A 15,905-nucleotide genomic window follows, 5' to 3' on the forward strand; every position below is an offset into this window, starting at 1 on the left:
CAATATCACAGTAATCCGAGTCTATGCCCCAACGAGTAACACTGAAGAAGCTGAAGTTGAATGGTTCTGTCACGCGAGTGTATGTTCCTCGATTCTTTGTCTCGTCACAACAAAGATTTGGAGTGACCGACATTAAAGCCCCCTTGGCGTGTCACAGCTCTCAGGTCTTGGATAGACCATGTTATAGCTCTCAGGTCTCGAATGGACCATGTTATAGCTCTCAGGTCTCGAATGGACCGTGTTATAGCTCTCAGGTCTCGAATGGACCGTGTTATAGCTCTTAGACAAATCAGTGCTACAGCTCAGTGTTACAGCTCTATTTTATTTAGAAGATAGCAGGAAAATCCATCTTTCAGGTGTGAGCACGTCGATCTAAAGAGACGAGGAGAAGAGCGCCCCAGCGCGTGGGAGAGAGAGAGAGAGCTGGCTCTGGCTCTTCTATTTATATGTTTATCTCTCCCTGGGCCTGTCCTATGTAAATTAGGCCAGCCAGGAGTGTTGTTTGTTTTACCTGAGGTTCTCACTCCGGTCCTCGGACCTTCTTTTGTTTCATTTTCCACGGCTTTTCCCTTCCTTGTCTGTAGCCACCACCATTTTGGACTCCTTTTCCCTGTTCTACCTACCGAACAGTTCTGTGAAGACTTCGAGACCTTCTACAACTAACACCCAAAAACGATGTCCTTTTCATTATAGGGGACTGGAATGCAAAAGTAGGAAGTCAAGAAACACCTGGAGTAACAGGCAAATTTGGCCTTGGAATGCGGAATGAAGCAGGGCAAAGACTAATAGAGTTTTGCCAAGAAAATTCACTGGTCATAGCAAACACCCTCTTCCAGCAACACAAGAGAAGACTCTACACATGGACATCACCTGATATCAACACCGAAATCAGAATGATTATATTCTTTGCAGCCAAAGATGGAGAAGCTCTATACAGTCAACAAAAACAAGACCCGGAGCTGACTGTGGCTCAGATCATCAACTTTTTATTACCAAATTCAGACTCAAATTGAAGAAAATAGGGAAAATCGCTAGACCATTCAGGTATGACCTACATCAAGTCCCTTATGATTATACAGTAGAAGTGAGAAATAGATTTAAGGGATGAGATCTGATAGATAGAGTGCATGATGAACTATGGACTGAGGTTCGTGACATTGTACAAGAGACAGGGATCAAGATCATCCCCATGGAAAAGAAATGCAAAAAAGCAAAATGGCTGTCTGGGGAGGGCTTACAAATAGCTGTGAAAAGAAGAGAAGCGAAAAGCCAAGGAGAAAAGGAAAGATATAAGCATCTGAATGCAGAGTTCCAAAGAATACCAAGAAGAGATAAGAAAGCCTTCCTCAGCGATCAATGCAAAGAAATAGAGGACAAGAACAGAATGGGAAAGACTAGAGATCTCTTCAAGAAAATTAGAGATCCCAAGGGAACATCTCATGCAAAGATGAGCTCGATAAAGGACAGAAATGGTATGGACCTAACAGAAGCAGAGGATATTAAGAAGAGGTGGCAAAAATATACAGAACTGTACAAAAAAGAGCTTCACGACCCAGATAAACACGATAGTGTGATCACTCATCTAGAGCCAGACATCCTGGAATGTGAAGTCAAGTGGGCCTTAGAAAGCATCACTATAAACAAAGGTAGTGGAGGTGATGGAATTCCAGTTGAGCTATTTCAAATCCTGAAAGATGATGCTGTGAAAGTGCTGTACTCAATATGCCAGCAAATTTGGAAAACTCAGCAGTGGCCACAGGACTGGAAAAGGTCAGTTTTCATTACAATCCCAAAGAAAGGCAATGCCAAAGAATGCTGAAACTACTGCACAATTGCACTCATCTCACACGCTCAAAATTCTCCAAGCCAGGCTTCAGCAATATGTGAACTGTGAACTTCCTGATGTTCAAGCTGGTTTTAGAAAAGGCAGAGGAACCAGAGATCAAATTGCCAACATCCACTGGATCATGGAAAAAGCAAGAGAGTTCTAGAAAAACATCTATTTCTGCTTTCTTGACTATGCCAAAGCCTTTGACTGTGTGGATCACAATAAACTGGAAAATTCTGAAAGAGATGGGAATACCAGGCCACCTGATCTGACTCTTGAGAAATCTGTATGCAGGTCAGGAAGCAACAGTTAGAACTGGACATGGAACAACAGATTGGTTCCAGATAGGAAAAGGAGTATGTCAAGACTGTATATTGTCACCCTGCTTATTTAACTTATATGCAGAGTACATCATGAGAAACGCTGGGCTGGAAGAAACACAAGCTGGAATTAAGACTGCTGGAAGAAATATCAATAACCTCAGATATGCAGGTGACACCACCCTTACGGCAGAAAGTGAAGAGGAACTAAAAAGCCTCTTGATGAGAGTGAAAGAGGAGAGTGAAAAAGTTGGCTTAAAGCTCAACATTCAGAAAATGAAGACCATGGCATCTGGTCCCATCACTTCATGGGAAATAGATGGGGAAACAGTGGAAACAGTGTCAGACTTTATTTCTGGGGGCTCCAAAATCACTGCAGATGGTGACTGCAGCCAGGAAATGAAAAGATGCTTACTCCTTGGAAGAAAAGTTATGACCAACCTAGATAGCATATTCAAAAGCAGAGACATTACTTTGCCAACTAAGGTCTGTCTAGTCAAAGCTATGGTTTTTCCTGCGGTCATGTATGGATGTGAGAGTCGGACTATGAAGAAACCTGAGTGCTGAAGAATTGATGCTTTTGAATTGCGGTGTTGGAAAAGACTCTTGAGAGCCCCTTGGACTGCAAGGAGATCCAACCAGTCCATTCTGAAGGAGATCAGCCCTGGGAATTCTTTGGAGGGAATGATGCTAAAGCTGAAACTCCAGTACTTTGGCCACCTCATGTGAAGAGTTGAATCATTGGAGAAGACTCTGATGCTGGGAGGGATTGGGGGCAGGAGGAGTAGGGGACGACCGAGGATGAGATGGCTGGATGGCATCACTGACTCGATGGACGTGAGTCTGAGTGAACTCTGGGAGTTGGTGATGGACAGGGAGGCCTGGTGTGCTGCGATTCATGGGGTCGCAAAGAGTCGGACATGACTGAGCTACTGAACTGAACTGAACTGATGAGCACATGGAAAACTGAGGACAGACCCCAGAGCCCAGGTCCCAGCAGACAGGAAGCAGCTGCTTTCACTGGAAAAGCAGAGGCAGACCTTGCAACTGGACAAGAGGAAGCGGGCCTGGGAATGAGGGGCCGTGATACCCCGTCACAGCCCGGTCCTCCACTCAAGCACAAGTCCTTAGCAGTGTGCTGGCTCTGCAGTCAACACACTGAAGATGACACGCCCTGTGGGCCAAGGCCAAGTGCCAGCCAACATCCACAGAAGCGAAGAAAAATATAAAACAAAGAGCTGTGCTCTGAGTTTTTGAGATTGAACTGTGATGGGCAACAGCAGCATCACCCCTCTCTAGCACATGTCTGTGCCCAGAGTAGCCTTTTCCAAGGGCAATTGTTGACATTTGTGAGACACTGTTGTTATTGTTGTTCAGTTGCTCAGTCGTGTCCTACTCTTTGTGACCCCATAGACTGCAGCACGCCAGGCCTCCCTGTCCATCACCACCTCCCGGAATTTGTCCAAGTTCATGTTCATTGCATCTGTGATGCTGTCCAGCCATCTCATCCTTTGCTGTCCTCTTCTCCTGCCCTCAATCTTTCCCAGCATCAGCGACTTCTCTAGTGAGTCGTCTGTTCACATCAGAGGACCAAAATCCTGGAGCTTCACCTTCAGCATCAGTCCTTCCAGTGAATATCCAGTGCTGATCTCCCTTAAGATTGACTTGTTTGCTCTCCTTGCCATCCAGGGGACTTTCAGGAATCTTCTCCAGCCTTCTTTGAACCACGGTTCAAAGGCATCAATTCTTTGGTGTTCTGCCTTCTCTTCTGTCCAGCTCTCATACCCATACATGACCACTGGGAAGACTGTAGCCTTGACTATATGAACCTTTGGCGACAGAGTAACGTCTCTACTTTTCAACACACTGTGTAGGTTTGTCATCGCTTTCCTGCCAAGAAGCAATCATCTGATTTCATGGCTGCAGTCACTGTCCGCAGTGATTTGAGGAAGCTGAGAATCACAGAACTCAAGTCTCCCAGAAAGGAGCATGCCCTGTCTACAGGTTTTAAGTTGTTTCAGAAGGTCAGCACTGCTGGCCAGGCCCCAGCTTCACACAGAGGGTCAAGAATTGGGCAGGATCTTTTTGTAAAGCTGCCCCACTAAGCTTCCACTCTAACAAGGTCTTGATTACAGAAATGTATACTCATGCAGATGTTTTTACAATGCAGAAAATAATGGAGAGGAAGTCAAAACTCCCTGTGATTCCATCCCAAGAGATACTCGCCACTAACCTATGGATCCATGTCCTCTCCGCCTCGGGCTGACTGACCTCTCTGACCTTGACTTTGGTCTGGGATGGACATCACATCCCACACTACCCCCTAGATGTCCAGGGTGGAGCTGGCAACACACTGAGGGTCGAGGTGGGGGTGTCTGGCTGGAAGAGCCATCTGAAGAGGCACACTCTGAAGGGCCTGGGCTGCAGACTTGGTGTGAGTCTGTGTCCTCGTCAGACCTCTGTTTATCAGCTGACCCCAGAGCCATGTGACTAAAGGGTCCTCCACAGAGCAGCCACGACCTCACTTCTAACTGGCCCAGTCTGTCTCTTTCTACCCCAAACTCCACATTGTGTATTACCAGTGAGACCAAGACCAAGCCTGCTAGCACCAAGCCCAGCAGCACCCCCTGACTTTTCAGACCCTGCTCCACAGCAGAGGGGAGGGCAGGGAATTTGGGGGTTAACCAGGCCCTCGATTTCCAACTCCTGAGGCCAGGCCACCAGGTCATTCACAAACACTGGACAACAAAAGGTCCTTAAGTCTCACCAAGCTACAGGAGAGGCTCGTCCCTGACTCTTGGGCAGAGAGAGGGATGGGCTCTCCTCCTTCTCTGCAGGCCAGCATTACCACATGCCTAGGCTTCTCCCCCTTGGCATTGCTGACATTCTGGACTGAACTGCTCTGTGTAGGGCTGTCCTGGGCACTGAGTGTCCCGGCAGGGAGGGCCACATGGTTCTGCTCTGGAGCCCCACACTTGCCGCCCTGCTCCGATCAGCCCAGGGCACCCGCAGGCAGGACTCACCAGGCACTCTGGAGTCGGGGGTGGGACTGGAGTCTTCTCCACTGCAGTTGACATCCAAAAATCCTAACTGCTAATTCAGTAACTCATGTGAGGTTGACATTTCTCCTCTCTGTTATCAGGGTCTTAAAAACAATTTATCTCTTTTCATTATTAAATCCCTTTTCATTCTGATGAAACACCTTTGGTCTTCAAATACCTAGAAGTTTTGGGGTTTTTAAAGTTTTTGTCTTTTTTCCATTTATTTATTTGGCTGCACTGGTTCTTAGATGCAGCGTGCAGGACCTTTAGTTGCAGGATACTATCTCTGGGTTGCAGCCTGTGGGATCTAGCTCCCTGACTAGGGATCAAACCTGGGCCCCCGCACTGGGAGTGTGGAGTCACCACAGGACCACCAGAGAAGTCCCTGGAGGTTAAGACTTTGTCTACTGCTACTTGCATCTTGGATGCTGATGACGGTGAGGCATACCCAGGACTTTGGGGAAACCTATTCCCTGGGTCTGTGGCATGTTTCCCTCGACATTGGGGAGATGGGGTACCAGTTTCAGATGGACTATTTGAAGCCATAGACATGAGGAGGACTGTACCCTTACACCTGCCCATTTTCCTTCTTGGCCTCTGTCTGTAACTAGTCTGAAGCCGTGTACACATAGGGAGTGTGCACCTCTGCAGCTGGGCCTTCTGTGCAGACACACCTCTGCTGGGCCGTGCACACTCCCAACACCCTCTCCACGAGACCCAGCTGTGGCTCAGGGAAGGTGCAGCCAGTCTGACTGACAGACCTCTTTAAAGACTTCAAAGTGGGGCCACATGGTGTCCTTTTGCTGCCAGGATACGGCCACGAAGTGGGTGAGGGAAGAGCCGTGGTGCCCACCACACAAATAGAGAAGGCCGAGGCTCAGCTGAGAGAACAGTCCAAGCTTGCCTAGACCCAGGCCCCCATGGGTGCCTGCAGGATGCACGACTGAAGTAAAAGGCCTCCCCATGCTCCCAGCCCTCTGCTGAGGGCCTTATTTAATTGCACACGCAGCTCTGGACACCTCACTGAGGCAGCCAGCTCAGTGATAATTAACAGAACCGCATCTTATGTCGGGATTGTGAGGCAAGCGTGTACTTTGCGTCTGCCAGCCGCAGACAGCCTCCCAGTGAGGCCTCCCAAGACTCCATGACCCCACGGGCCAGCCAGGTCAGGATGCACGGGAAGGTTTTCAATCAAGCTTCTGGACTTTGAAGAGATTTTCCCATTGGAAGACTTTGCTAGGCAAATTGATTGTCTACACTGAACCCACCCACAGGCTTGAAGCCCTCAAGGACCTTGTTCAAGTCTCAGCTGGATGCTCAGCCTCCACACACAACCAGCCAGTGTTCCCAGCCTTTCCTCCTGCTGACTGCACCAACCGACAAGAGCCTGCAACAGAGGAGAGGAGAGGAGAGGAGAGGAGAGACGGGCAGGAAAGACTGCAGAAGGCCGGGGGTCACTGACAGCGCCGAGCAGACACGTGGCGGGGCTCTGACCATAGGCCACCAGCGTGGCAGAGGTGACCACTGCTCCACCAAGTCCTGTGGCCTCAGCCTCCTCTCTCCCCCACCCAGAGAGCTGCTCATCTGCCCTCAGCCTCTTTCCCTCCTTCTTAGAACGTTTGGGCAGGAGCACCCTGTGGGCATGCCCGGAGCTGCTCCTACCCCCGGGAGACAAGAGGCAGCAGCAACCTGGGACTGTCCTTGGGGCCGAAAACCTGCATTCAGCTTAGGAAATCTCCCTTTGAGAGAAAGTCAGCGCTTCTGTACACAGTTTGCTCTGCTACTTGCCCAGTGTGTATCTTTGACATTTTTTGGTTCTACCTGGAATGTACGAGACTTCGTGTAGATGACAGGTTGATCCCAGTCCTTTCTAGCTATCAGAACAACGCTCGGGCTCAGTGTGCTGTCTGGAATAGTCTCCTCTTGACTCTGCGGAAATCTCTCAGCATTTCTTCTGTCTGCCTGCTTACTCCACTTGTTCTGGAACTCAAGTTCTGGCCAGCCTGCTGTTTCTCTTAAGAGCAGGGACTGTAAATCACTGCCTCTCTGATCATAGTCCCTGGCATCCAACAGCATATTTATTAAAAGGAAATAAAAATTAAATTTTAAGTACTACAATTTTGCAATCTGTATTGAAGAGGTTAGAGATATGTGTGCTTTATGGCCTAGTATTTTCATTTTTAGGAGTTGATTCTAATGAAATCAGAAATAAGTAAATTCAAGAAACAGACGATTAGATAAAATCTAAACATTGGAAACATTCTAAATATCCAATAATGAAATGATTAAAATTACACCTGTATTCAAATATTAAAAACAATATTTTCTAAGAACATTTAATGAAAATGCTTTTTATATAACATGAGGTTAAAAAAAGATGAAAATTTTTAAGATATATCAATATATATGCAGAAAAAGAAATAAAGATAAAATATACCAAAAGGTAATAGAATTGATTGCTAAGTAGTATGAGTGATTTTAACTTTTTCTATTTTGTGTTTGAATTCTCCAGATTTATTTCACAGTGAGTTTATGGGCTTCCCTGATGGCTCTGTGGGTAAAGAAAGAAAGTGAAGCTGCTCAGTGGTGTCCGACTCTTTGCAACCCCATGGACTGTAGCCTACCAGGCTCTTCCATCCGTGGAATTTTCCAGGCAAGAGTACTGGAGTGGGTTCCCATTTCCTTCTCCAGGGGATCTTCCTGACCCAGGGTTCGAACCCGGGTCCCCTGCATTGCAGGCAGACGCTTTACTATCTGAGCTACCAGGGAAGCCCCAGTGGGTAAAGAATCTGCCTGCAATGCAGGAGACAATGGAGACGCAGTTAGATCCCTGGAGTGGGAAGATCCTCTGGAGGAGAACAAGGCAACCCACTTCAGTATTCTTGCCTGGAGAATCTCACGGACAGAGAAGCCTGGCAGGCTACAGTCCATAGGCTTGCAAAGAGTTGGACATAACTGAAGCAACTTAGCACAGCACAGTGCATTTTAACAAAGGTACAGTAGTTAATTTCACATTCTAGTTCCTGTCATTTTATTTCGTGAATGCTGATCAATGCAGTATTCACATATATTAGATCTTCATGTCGGCATACCACCATTTTCATTATAAAGGTTCATTGTATGCATGTGTTCCAAAAAATAGAGCCTTTTACTTAAATATCATGTAAGAGATTCCAAAGTCTTGTGAAGACTTCATCACAACTGAGTAAATTTAACAGGAGTAAGGAATAACATTATCCTTAAAAAAAAATTTTTGTCCATCTGATTTTTTTTTTTTTTTTGGTCCTCTCATCTGCGGTATCTCATTTCCATTAAATAGGGTAATGTCTTTGTCCCTAAAGCCACATAATCTTAAATTAAGAACCCCATTTTCTCTCTTTCACTGTTATTTTAAATTTCATCCTTTCTATGTCACTTTGTTGTAGTTGTATCTCCTTTACCATTTTTGACTGGATATTACTTAATGAACAAATCTGAAAGTCTTAAAATAGGTGCGTTTTATCTCATTCACGTTTACAGGCATGCAGATTATATATACTCTCAGTTCCTATTTACTCCACGTTGTGTTTTCTGTCTGTGGAACTGCTTTCTGGCTGCAGGGGCTCTGCACTGCCCTCTGCAGCTCCTTCTGCTGCACATGCACCTTTAGCTGCCCGGCAGCATGTGGGACCTTGGCTGCCTGGCCAAGGATGGAAACCCCGCCCCCTGCATTGGAAGGTAAATTCTTAACCACTGGGCCACCAGGTAAGTCCCTATCTAAAGAATTTTATAAGTATCTCACAATATGTTTGCATTAGTTTCGCACTCTATATATACATAGAATGTTCTGAAATTTTGGAGAGGCTATATTTTTGTTCTAATTCTGTTTTTGATTACATTTAAAACCATAAGTTTAACTAATACATCCCTCTGTATGTATAATTAGCACGTTTGTATTTCTTCTTCCTTTTTCTCCTGTGAATTCAACTAAGAAAAAGTGATATATAATCTACTGAATTGGGTTGTAAATTTGTGTAGCACGCTTCACAGAACTCTTGAAGCACCTACTGGTCCTGTGTTCTTGGCTTCATCAGAGATTCCTCAAGAGCGAGGATTTCGGTTTCCGCAGCCCCGCTTCCAAGAGCGCTCTAGACAGGAAGCACCCACGACATTGCTCACACCTGACGATGTCTTTCTTCCGTTTCTCGCTTCTGCCAGCCCTGGCAGAAGTCTTCCTTCTCATCAGACAGGCCTATGGGTGCTTCTGACCCTTCCGAACCCTTTACCTTTGGCCTGTGCTAGACTACGCCTTAGGATGTTGCCTCCGTGCAGAACCTCTGCCCAAACCATCTACCACCTGGCAGCTCTAACGGACAGATGGACCCAAGGGGGTCAGGCTTCCGTGAGTCCAGTATCACCCAAGACAACGTTGAAAATCAGCCAAAACAGACCCCTTTCCTGGACGACGGGAGGAGGCTAACAAAATCTTGGCGGAAGCGAGCAAGGGAGAAAAAGTGTGGACGTCCCGGGCGAGTCAACCGGGCTTCTCTCCCCTGCTCTTGATTTTGCGGACGGGAGTGAACACCCACCCGGCAGCGGCGTCCTCGGGGGCGGGCCCGTGGGCGGGGCTCGGGGCGGGGACTGGCCGGGGGCGGGCCGACGAGCCCTGGGTGGGGCGTCGGGTGAGTCCTCGGGACGGGGGGCGTGTCCTCCAGACTCGGAGGGTGGGGCCTCAGGGCGCGAGGCTGGGCCTTGAGGCTCGTGGGGCGAGTCCCCGGGATGTGAGCCGGGTTTTCTCAGCGCCGGGCCAGTCCTTAGGGAACCGGATTAGCGGCGGGTCTACAGGGCGCCGAGCGGGACGTGGGCCCTTGGGGCTCGTGGGGCGGGTCCTCGGGGCTCCGGGCGGGTCCTCGGGGGACGGGTGCTCTGGGCCCGGGGCGGGGACTGGCGGCGGGTATTCTGGGCGCTGGGCAGGGATTGGTGGCGGATCCTCCGGGCTCGGGGCGGGACGTGGGTTCTAGGGTATCGGGGGGCGGGTCCTTGGGGCGGCGCGCGCCGCCGTACCCCGCTCCTCCCGCGCGCGGCCCCTTGAGTGCCCAAGGCGCGCGGCCAGCCCTGCTCGGGCCGCTGCACTCGAGCTGCCCCGCGGCCGAGCGAGCGCGGGCAGGGGCCGGGGCCGGGGCCGGGGCCGGGGCCGGGGCCGGGGCCACGGCGGCGGGTGGCGCACCCAGGGTCCTTCTGCAGTCCCCATAGCGAAGAGCGAGGGCGAAGCCAAGGCTAAGCGGGGCCGGAACCATGAACCGGAGTTTCCACAAGTCTCAGACCCTGCGCTTCTACGACTGCAGCGCGGTGGAAGTCAAGAGCAAGGTGAGCCGGGGGCCGGCAGTCTGCGCACCCCCCCCAACGCCCCACGAATGAATGGGCACCCCGAAGGGGACTGGGCGGCGCGAGAGGGGCCGGCGCCGACCACAACTTCGGAGCGCGGCGCGCGTCCGTGAGATGCGCCGGGGTCCCTCAGTCCTTCCCGCCCCTGCGCGCGCACAAAGCCCGGCAGCCCGGTAAGGTTCGGCTCGAGCCCCGGCGCTCGGAGGGCCGCGCGGCCGCCCGACCCTTTGCGAGAGTGGCTCTTTTGTTCCACAAGCCGGCGGCGATCCGGCGCACCGCGCGGTGGAGGGGCGATGTTTCCGGGGCGACCCGGGGGCTGATCGGATTCGGGGCCCTGGAGGGGCCTTGGGGGCCCGGGCCGGGGAAGGGCCCTGGCTGCGCCGCCTCCTTCGCAGCGGAGGAACCTTGGAACCGGCGAGGGGGAGACACGCAGCGGGTCCTCGATCCCCGGACCGGACCCCCAGTCCCCAGCACGGCCCTGCATACCAGCCCCTCAGCCTCCCGACGCGCCCCAGGCCCAGATTCCCCGGGCGCGCCGGACCAGCGGCCCCTCCCGCTGCCCGCGCCCGGGCCCAAGCGTGCCCGAACTTGCGGGTGGCTGTGCGCTTTGGATAATTGGCTGATAGGATCTGGCGCTTCTGCCCGTTGCGGGGGCGGCACCTTCGCGGCAGAAGCTTTTGTCTGCGAGGGTCTCAGGGGTGGACCTTGCCGCAGATGAAGAGCAGCAGTTGTTCGGGGTCCTGGAGGAGGGGGCCTCGGGCGTACCGCTGCCTGGGATCGGCTTTCGCCCCTTCTCTGCGCTCCCCCCGCTCGGCGCGGTCAGGCAAGGAGGAGAACCCCAGTGGTGGTAGACGGGCCAGACCCGAGGGTGGGCTCTGACCTCCAAGTCTGTGCACACTTGGTCGCCGGCGTGTGTGTCCTGGTTCGCTCTCTGGGAAGACTAACCCGATGGCCCCTGTCTGGGCTGCCCGTACCAATCAAGGTGGGGTCCTTTGACATAGGATTTGCAAGGCTTCCTCCGAGGATGGGGGTTCTCTGCAGGAGTCCCACAGAATGAGTTGTGGGATTTCGTCACATCTTGTTGGGCAGTCTATTTATGAACCCTCATATCTAATTACCTCCAATGCTAATTCTGTGACCCTGGCCCAGCACTCATCTCTTTTTAGCCCCAGAACTCCCCACACCCCCAAATCAAAAGTGACCTCTGTGAGTTGTGTGGGGGGGAGGAACCAACAAGCCTGAGTGGGAGCACCAAATAACTGACGTTTCTTCAACTCAGTGGGAATGTGGCTTCTTAGAACTCATTGTCCCCTGACAATAGCCACTGAGCACCCATGGTGTTTCACTTTAACTATTTATTTTGAGATCATCATAGATTAACAGGCAGTTGTGAGAAAGAACACAGAGGCTTCCCCACAGGTACCGTCTTGTATCACAGTGTCACATCCAGGGCCTTGCGGTGTTTTCAGGTCAGTTTGTCATGCGTGCGTTCCTGAGGCAGTCTCCACGAGGACCACTTCCATCGCGAGGGGACCTCCTGGCAGCCTTTCACCCCTGCAAGGTGGCTGTTTGGTTCTAAGTGATGAACACCCCAGGCTGTTCACGAATCTCGCTGGCCGAATGCCCTGGGCTCTGCAGCCATGGTGGCAGGCAGCTGCCTGACCAGATGCAACTCCGGAGGGCTAGCCCTGGAGGAAATGCCCTCACCAGCCTTTATCCTGCAGTCGTGCGCTCTGGACACGGTGGACCCCTGAGGCCTGAAGAGTAAGAGTCTGCCTTTGCCTCTCCCAGGGAACTGGGGGCCATAGGTGTTCTGGTGGCCCAGTGGGTTACCTCAGGCTGCCCCTCCTCCTTGACCCCCAGTGAAGAAGGAGGGCTGCCCCATGGCCCGAGCCTGGGTTCAAGTTCAGATGCAGTGACTGCTCCACCAGGGGTGAGTGGCAGAGGGGCAAAGTTTTGGTTGAATTTGGGAACAGTCCTGGAGGGCCACACCAGGCTGGGCCCTGCTGGGCTGGCTGGTTATACACACAACACCACCGCCCCAGGCCCTTTTCGATAAGGTGGTTTGTCTTACTGTCTGTCCAGTGGGGCCACCTGGCTCCCCCTTCTGTACCACTCTGTCACCCACCCACGGAGTCCATCTCTGCAGGGAGCCTTATTCCAGCTGCTCTTGTCAAAATATGGGAGGCAAACCATTATGACAGTGATGTTTTTATCCAATCTAAATGGTTCACCATAACACCTGGGTTTGCATGTGAAGAAAAATCGTGCCAAAATCCAGCCAGTTCTACCACCCAACCTTGTGAGCTTTCAGACAAGTCATTTAACTTTTCTGAGCCTTAGTTATTTCATATGTACAATGGTCATTGAACCTATTCTGGTAGCCCGACAGGATCAAATGAGGCAATGAACGGTAAAGCACCTGTAAACTGCAGGGCACCCACAGTTGTAAGAGCTAAGCCTTGCAGATCAAGACTCTGTGGCATTTCAGGATATCAGGTCTGAAAATTGCCTCTGATCCTCTCAGAATTGTTGGTGTTAGCCCTCTGCCACAGCTGGTCAATTCCCAAAGCCTTGAGACAGAGAAACTGTCTAGATCTGATGGCTCCCCCCCATCAGATAGCCCCTAACTCTACCCAGCATTTCTGTCAAATACCTGTGATTTGTCTGTCCCTCTCCCAGCCAGCTGCATGCACTTCTGACTCCCCAGTTCTGGTAACGGGGCTGGCATTTCACACTCAATCTGACTTTTTCCTCTCTTCCCAGAAGACCTACAGTGGGAACGGGCTATGCAGATGTCTGGGGAGAATGTCTCAGGCCAAGGGGAGCTGTCTTGGCCCTTCAGAGGGATAGGAGGAAGTCCAGTGCTGGAGAGGAGTCTACAGGGGCCAAGTAGTTGGAATTGACTGGCTGTGTGAGGGGAAGACAGAAGGCCACACAGGGCCATTTTGAGCTCTGTAGTAGCTTTCACTATGTGACTGTCTCATCAGCCCCACCAGCATCTGCATGTGCCTGGAAAGTCTAAAGGAACACAGCTTCCTCATCTCCGCAGTGCGCTCTACACTGCGCCCACCCCCACCCCCGCCTGGAGACCCCTGCCTTAAGTGAGGTCCATGGCGTCCCGGCTTCCTTAGCAGGCAGGTCTCTTCTGTCTTCTCTTTGGCCTCTGGGGCCCTGGTTATGTGGCTTCCCGCACCTGAAGTGTTTTCTCCAAGAATCAGCGCTATCCTGACATTCCTCCTGCCAAGCCTCCTGACGTCTTTGCAGGCAGAGCATTTTCCATCCCACGTCCCTTCCCCACGTTTCCCTCGTTTTGTGGCCTTAGTACTGGTGATGGGGGCCCAGGGCTATGTGACTCACCCGTGGCCTCTGGTGTCCATTGTGTGGGGGGAGAATAACACCACTAAAGGTTTTAATCCAGTTTTGGCTGCTTGGTTTAGATACTGAAAAGTGAAAGTCACTCAGTCTGACTCTTTGAGACCCCATATTCTCCAGGCCAGAATACTAGAGTGGATAGCCTTTCCCTTCTCCAGGGGATCTTCCCAACCCAGGGATCAAACCTAGATCTCCTGCATTGCAGGCAGATTCTTTACCAGCTGAGCCACAAGGGAAGCCCAAGAATACTGGAGTGGGTAGGCTATCCCTTTTTCAGCATATCTTCCCAACCCAGGAATTGTACCGGAGTCTCCTGCATTGCAGGCAGATTCTTTAACCAACCAAGCTATCAGGGAAGCCGTACTGCTGGAGGCTTTTCTGGATTTTAAACAAATACGCTATCATTGTGGAAGATGTGGAAACCACAACAGGCACAAAGGAGGTAATTCTCGCATTCCAAGCATGGTCGCATGTCCCTCTGGCCCTTTATGTGCATCTGTGCATGAAGATGTCTTCGTCAGACAGAATCAGGTCGTATTTTATAGGTGTATTTCTCAGCAGCCTTCAACGTTCCACTTTCAACTTAACAGTGAAGTGTTGTGTTTCCTTATGTCATTAATATTTTCAGAAGACATGTTTTTGAAATGACTACATAGTATTTCATCTTATATGTGAACCATAATTAACCTAACCAATATCCTATTTGGGTTATTTTCCATTTTTTTAGAGTAAACAATGTTGTGAATAACAACTTTGCATTTAAACATTTATATAAACAGTACATATAGAATGTATATCATATAAAGTATATAAAGCATGTCAGGGATTGGAGAAGGAAATGGCAACCCACTCCAGTACTATTGCTTGGAAAATCCCATGGACAGAGGAGTCTGGTGGGCTACAGTCCATGGGGTCACAAAGAGTCGGACACGACTGAGCACGCCAAGTTTATAAAGATATTGATTCTCTTACTTCATTGCAGGACTTTTATTATTTCTTTAGGACAGATTCTTAGAAATGAAATTACTAAGTGAAACGTATGCAAATTTTTAAGACTTTGTATACCTATTGCTGGATTTTCTTCCAGAAAGTCTCTTCTATAAATGTGTACACCCTGCTTCATGTCTATCCCCTCCCTCCCTCTGTATACCCTCCGGTACTGGGTATTTTCTTATTCTTTTAAAATTAGATAAGTGAAACACTACCCCACTGTTTTAATTTGTAGTCTTGGGTTATTGGTGAATAGAATATTCTTATATGTGTTAGGTATCTCTGTGTGTATTTTTAGCTGCCGTATTCTTTCCTGCGTTCTTTTGTCAGTGATCTTATTTTTCACTGTTATGGACCTGCTCATCCACAGGAGATTTTCCAATCAGTGCAGATGCTGCTAGGTGTCGGTGCACCCTGTGGTCCCAGATCTTGTCTCTGCCTGGCCATGCCCTTCCATCTGGGGCTGGAGCGGAGGCCACGCCCTCCCCACGCGCTGGCTGGGCACTTGCCTCCTGCGGGCCAGTTAAGAACCGCCTGACACAGTTTGACTCACCTCTGTGTGTGGCTACACCCTTTTAAGATTCTGGTTTTGTTGTATCATGCACGTCTGTGTTTAAACAGGTTCGGTGACTTGATTTGGGAAATTGCGTCCAGAGGAGACTGTCATCAGAGACCCAGGTGGGGAGTGTCATCTGGTGGGCATGGATGGTGGTGCTGCCCACACCCTGTGAGCAGCAGAAAGCCCCTGTGGACCTTCCTGGGGGCACCCAGTTAGCAGAGGTTCCGGCCATTTCCTGGGACTTGTGACATTTCAAATAGAGGGGTCTTCCAATTTTAGGGCAGGGAAGGCATGTCAGGGATTGGGAGATGCAACCATTCAAGTTGCCTTGAGGAGTCAGAAGGTTAGGGTCAGGGTTAGGGTTAGGGCTACTGTTTGTGAATCAGCAGAAAGAGAGCGGCATCTTGCCCCTTTCCTTCAGAGGGGCC

General features: G+C 50.4%; 1 protein-coding gene across 1 annotated transcript in view; it reads left to right on the forward strand.

Moving 5' to 3' along the window:
- Positions 1-10,266: 10,266 nt before the first annotated feature.
- Positions 10,267-15,905, forward strand: part of PARD6G (par-6 family cell polarity regulator gamma) — a 73,593-nt gene continuing 67,954 nt past the window's right edge. Inside the window, exon 1 of the mRNA XM_004020391.5 lies at positions 10,267-10,535. Within this exon, the coding sequence (XP_004020440.4) occupies positions 10,464-10,535 (72 nt within the window). The 5' untranslated portion in view covers positions 10,267-10,463. The remainder of the gene's footprint in view (positions 10,536-15,905) is intronic.

This window comes from Ovis aries, chromosome 23 (assembly GCF_016772045.2).
Source record: "Ovis aries strain OAR_USU_Benz2616 breed Rambouillet chromosome 23, ARS-UI_Ramb_v3.0, whole genome shotgun sequence".
NCBI classification, from domain to species: Eukaryota; Metazoa; Chordata; class Mammalia; order Artiodactyla; family Bovidae; genus Ovis; species Ovis aries.